The sequence below is a fragment of the Trachypithecus francoisi genome, unplaced genomic scaffold (assembly GCF_009764315.1).
Source record: "Trachypithecus francoisi isolate TF-2019V2 unplaced genomic scaffold, Tfra_2.0 Lachesis_group13, whole genome shotgun sequence".
NCBI lineage: Eukaryota > Metazoa > Chordata > Mammalia > Primates > Cercopithecidae > Trachypithecus > Trachypithecus francoisi.
The window spans coordinates 107904487-107910486 of NW_022681458.1; the positions used below are offsets into that span (position 1 = coordinate 107904487).

Sequence of the window (6000 nt, forward strand, 5' to 3'; positions counted from 1 at the left end):
AATACATACAATTTTTGTCAATTGTAACTCAATAAAGCTGGGCAAATTTTTAAAAATAAATAGCACCAGTTAAGGTCATTACATATGGTTTTTTGTTGCTTTTTTAAGTTTCGGGATACATGTGCAGGATGTGCAAATTTGTTATGTAGGTAAAAGTGTGCCATAGGGGCTTGCTGCATCTGTCAACCCATCACCTATGTATTAAGCCCCGCATGCATCGCTCTTTTTCCTAATGCTCTCCCCCACCCCACCCTCCCAACAGGCCCCAGTGTGTGTGTTGTTCCCCTCCCTGTGTCCATGTGTTCTCATTGTTCAGCTCCCACTTATAAGTGAGAACATGTGGTGTTCGGTTTTCTGTTCCTGCGTTAGTTTGCTGAGGATAATGGCTTCAGCTTCATCCATGTCCCTGCAAAGGACATGATCTCACTCCTTTTTGTGGCTGCATAGTATTCCATGGTATATATGTATTACGTTTTCTTTATCCAGTCTGTCATTGGGCATTTGGGTTGATCCCATGTCTTTGCTATTGTGAATAGTGCTGCAATGAACATACACGTGCATGTACCTTTATTATTCAGAATCCACAAAGAACTCAAATTTACAAGAAAAAAGCAAAACAACCCCATTAAAAAGTGGGCAAAGGACATGAACAGACATTTCTCAAAAGAAGACATTTATGCAGTCAACAAACATGAAGAAAAGCTCAACATCACTGATCATTAGAGAAATGCAAATTAAAACCACAATGAGATACCATCTCACACCAGTTAGAATGGCGATTATTAAAAAGTCGAGAAACAACAGATGCTGACAAGGTTGCAGAGAAATAGGAATGCTTTTACACTGTTAGTGGGAATTTAAATTAATTCAACCATTGTGGAAGACAGTATGGCGATTCCTCAAAGATTTAGAACTGGAAATACCATGTGACCCAGCAGTCCCATTCCTCTGGATGTAAACATGATTTTTTTTAAGAGTTGTAGAGATGAATGACAGTGATGATTGCACAACATCGTGAGTGTATTTGGTACTACTAAACTGGACACTTAAAAATGGTTCCGATGGTAGATTTTATATGTATTTTAACACTTTTTTAAATTGGAGGAGGAAAAAGGAGAATACTGCATATTCGCCTCCCTACAGGAAACCATTGTTTCTAGTTTTCAGCTTACCTTTGCAAAGATATCTTTGCATATACGAAAGGACACACACATTTCTTTAAATATTTTTACACAAATTGTAGCATACTATTATATATAAACCATTTAAGGCCGGGCGCGGTGGCTCAAGCCTGTAATCCCAGCACTTTGGGAGGCCGAGACGGGCGGATCAGGAGGTCAGGAGATCGAGACCATCCTGGCTAATACGGTGAAACCCCGTCTCTACTAAAGAATACAAAAAACTAGCCGGGCGAGGTGGCGGGCGCCTGTAGTCCCAGCTACTTGGGAGGCGGAGGCAGGAGAATGGCGTGAACCTGGGAGGCGGAGCTTGCAGTGAACTGAGATCCGGCCACCGCACTCCAGCCTGGGCGACAGAGCCAGACTCCGTCTCAAAAAAAAAAAAAAAAAAAAAAACCATTTAATAATTTGCATTTTTTACTTAATGTATCATTTTTTAAAATATGAGCCCAGATGGAGAAGAAATACTTTAATGTATCTTATAACTTGTTATCAATAGCTAAAGAGCTTTTTCATTCTTTTTACATCTCTACATAGAATCCATTGAAAGGAGGAACCATAATCTTGTTAACCACCTTTCAAAAATCAGTTTCTTTTTTACAGTCAAAACACTTAGTATAATAATGTACTCCAGAGCTTTTTATCATAGGGTCCACCATGTTAAATGTCTGTAGAATTACAATAAATTTTCGCATATTTCTATTACTGCTTAAGCAAGTTTATGGCTGTGATCCTCGTTGCCTGGACTATATAATCAGAGTGTGGTATCATTTGAAATGTTCAAGCTTATAAAGTCTTTTGTTTTTCTTATTGTTTACATCATAGATTTTGTTCATTCATATAGTTTTTGAACATATAGTTGTTTTTTTTTTTTTTTTTTGAGACAGAGTCTCACTCTGTCGCCCACACTGGAGTGCGGTGGCGCGATCTTGGCTCACTGCAGCTCCGCCTCCCAGGTTCACGCCATTCTCCTGCCTCATCCTCCTGCGTAGCTGGGACTACAGGCGCCCGCCACCACACCTGGCTTATTTTTTGTATTTTTTAGTAGAGACGGGGTTTCACCGTATTCGCCAGGATGGTCTCAATCTCCTGACCTCGTGATCCACCCATCTTGGCCTCCCAAAGTGCTGGGATTACAGGCTTGAGCCACCGCACCTGGCTCATATAGATTTTTGTGGTTCACATTTTAGACTCCATACCACTTAAGGATATATTACTTAGTCCTTTTCATTTATAGCAGCATCTTTATTTCTGAATCAATACTCAAAACAATTTTAAATAAACCCAAAATAATAGGAGTCATTTTCTTTCCTAATAAGGAAAAGTATTTAGTTTAACAATGATATTTATGTTTATAGTTCAAAGTAAGACCCTGAGAGATTTTCAGAAAGGAATTAATGATTATTTTTGTCTTCCCCAGGGTTGGAAAGAGTGACTATGCTGTTTCTGGGATTGCATAATGTTCGTCAGACCTCCATGTTCCCTCGTGATCCCAAACGACTCACTCCTTAAATTCACGACTTGCCTCTGAACTCCAGTGTGACAGAGCGAGAGACCCTCCCTCAAAAAAAACAAAGAAGAAAGCCACACTTACTCTTTCCAGTAACCTGCTAGTGCACAGGCTGTACTTTAGGTACTTAAAATATGCACTAGAATAAATTTGCAAGGCCCTAAAGTATCACTGTTATTTTTGGAGTAATTCAATATAGATATGTTTAAAAGAGATTTTTATAACTTCAGACGTGCGTCAGTAGGAAATACTTGAGAAATTCATATGGTTATGTTAAAAATTCATATTCTGTTACTACAGTAAATGTTACAAGTTTTAAACAGTTAAGATTGTACAACTTTTCTTCTTTTCTATATTACAAGGGCCCCAGTGTTAATGTCTTAGATTTTCAGTATTTGAACTTATTTTTTTAAATTCTGACATTGGAATAAGAATATTCAGGTAGCATCTGAAATTTTAATGATTGTATAATTGGCATATCATGGAAAATTAATCAGAAAGTATCAGTTCTTAAAAGTTATGTCTAGAAATTATGTAAAGCAGGCTAAAATACTGGTTAGAAAGTATTCAGTGTAATCTTGTATTAAATTGTTAAATTCTAAACTTGGATTTCAATAAAATTTTAAAGCTAATTATAGTTTGTTTTTGTGTAACTTTGTGACCTGATTTTATAACTGGTGCTAGGCATTTATAATTTGGGAAAAGAAAAAATATACAACTGGTTTATATAAATAAATGAAGACGAATATGTTGTCAACATGTATTCATTTCAGATATTTAGATGGGCATAGAGATAGAGTTCTTAAAGTTGACAGCTTGGGTCGGTTGACAGTTCATTTCACATGGGTTAAAATATATTGCAGAATTTTGTTTCATTTTTAACTGGAACTGGTACTGATACTTAGTGAACATCACTAAAATACAGTCCCATCTTATCCATCAAAAAGAAATTTTTGTGTAAGAATTACAATTAGAAGCACTTTCCCTCTAGATTATTACAAATGTTGATGCCAATGTTAATTTTACATGAACCACAAATATTGGGCAGGAACAAAACATATTTCTGTACAGGAAGAAAAAATTATATGCAGAAAAATAGGAGGGTCAAAAAGTTAGGAAGTTACCCCTGGACCACAAACATCTGCCCATTATTTTTGAAAGTTAAAGGGAGTGTTTACCATCTAGATTGTGTAGTCTTTGAAAGTTTAGATTCAGTTCTTATTTTTTTCTTTCATATCCTACCAGAATACCTTAAATATAGAAGGCACCCCAAAAGTATTTCATAATTTAATCCACAGCAAGAAAAAATGAATATCCATCTTTTTCTATAGTATGTAATTGCTAGGCCCTAAAATAGTACAATAATATTGGCCCCAGAGCTGTTCTCAATTACATATAATTATAGCTTGTTTCAAAATAAAGTTTGTAAAGTCTTACAATGATGTAATCTTTTTTATTGTGAAGGTTTTCAAACATGCTGACCAAATTAGAACATGATAAAATACTCTTGTACCTATTATCCAGTCTTAGCAAATCTTAACACTATCACATTTGCTTCAATTTTTTTTTTTTTTTTTTAATTTTTATGTATTTGTTTTGAGACCAGGTTATGAGACTGGCTAATTTTTGTATTTTGGTAGAGACAAGATTTCTCCATGTTGCCCAGTCTGGTCTTGAAGTGATCCATCTGGCCTCAAGTGATCCATCTGCCTTCGCCTCCCAAAGTGCTGGGATTACAGGTGTGAGCCGCTGTGCCTCACCTACTTTTATATATATATATATTTTTTTTTTTTTTTTTTTTGAGACAAGTCTTGCTCTGTGGTCGGCTAGAGTGAAGTGGCATGATCTCGGCTCGCTGCAACCTCTTCCTCCCCAGTTCAAGGGATTCTCCTCAGCCTCCCAAGTAGCTAGGATTACAGGTGCCCGCCACCACGCCCAGCCAATTTTTGTATTTTTAGTAGAGATGGGGTTTCTCCATGTTGGCCAGGCTGGTCTCGAACTCCTGACCTCAGGTGATCCGCCTACCTGGGCATCCCAAAGTGCTGGGATTATGGGTGTGAGCCACTGTGCCTGCCTGGCCCTTATTTTTTAAAGAGAAAAGAAATTTAAAACAAAAAATTGTGGGCATAGTTAAGGCACCCTCTTACAGGTAACTATTATGAATTCAACCGTTTATTCTTTTTTCTGTTTTTATATTTTCGCCAAATATTTGCGTTTCTATAAATGTAAATGTCTAATATTGTTTTGCAGATTTATTTGATATGTAAATCCTGAGATTTTCATTGGAATTACCTTAAATTTATAGAATAATTTGAAAAGGCTTGGAATTTCCTTCTCTTTAGTCTTCCAGTGAATGAACATGGTATATCTCATTTATTGATTTTTTTTAATTGTAGTAAAACATTTTTATATCTTTAAAAGTATTTTGCGAGGCCGGGCGCGGTGGCTCAAGCCTGTAATCCCAGCACTTTGGGAGGCCAAGGTGGGCGGATCACGAGGTCAGGAGATCGAGACCATCCTGGCTAACACAGTGGAACCCCGTCTCTACTAAAAAACACACACACAAAAAAACTAGCCGGGCGAGGTGGCGTGCGCCTGTAGTCCCAGCTACTCGGGAGGCTGAGGCAGGAGAATGGCGTGAACCCGGGAGGCAGAGCTTGCAGTGAGCCGAGATCCGGCCACCGCACTCCAGCCTGGGCGACAGAGCGAGACTCTGTCAAAAAAAAAAAAAGTATTTTGCTTTTTGTGTGATGTTATTGTTTACTCCTATCAGCATTTTATTCTCAAAATTATCAAAGAATTTAGTACTGTTAATGCTGGAGGCGAATATCTTACCATTTTAACTCTATATCCTTGTCTTTACAGATCTGAAGATATTTTAGCTGAGTCAGAACAGCCTTGCCAAGGATCTGCTAAACATGTGGTGAGGGGAGAAACTGGTGAGGTAGCTTAGTGTTTTTTGTGGGCAGGATTTAATGAGTACTCTTGAAAATGAAATATTCAGTGTAACAAAATGTAAAAGATCACACTCTGTTGCCCAGGCTGGAGTGCAAGGGCAAGATCTCAACTCACTGTATCCTCCACCTCCTGGGCTCAAGCAGTCTACCTCAGCCCCCTAAGTAGCTGGGATCACAGGCCCACACCACCACACCCAGCTAACTTTTGTATGTTTAGTAAAGACATGTAGTAGTTGTCATGTTGCCCAGTCTGGTCTTGAACTCCTGGGCTCAAGCGATCCACCTGCCTTGGCCCCTCAGAGTGCTGGGATTACAGACACGAGCCACCGTGCCCGGCTTGTGTATTTTTTCAGTT

General features: G+C 38.2%; 1 protein-coding gene across 1 annotated transcript in view; it reads left to right on the forward strand.

The window, feature by feature from the left end:
• Positions 1-3320, forward strand: part of DARS1 (aspartyl-tRNA synthetase 1) — an 85095-nt gene extending 81775 nt beyond the window's left edge. Inside the window, exon 16 of the mRNA XM_033231651.1 lies at positions 2599-3320. Within this exon, the coding sequence (XP_033087542.1) occupies positions 2599-2690 (92 nt within the window). The 3' untranslated portion in view covers positions 2691-3320. The remainder of the gene's footprint in view (positions 1-2598) is intronic.
• The last annotated feature ends 2680 nt before the right edge of the window (positions 3321-6000 follow it).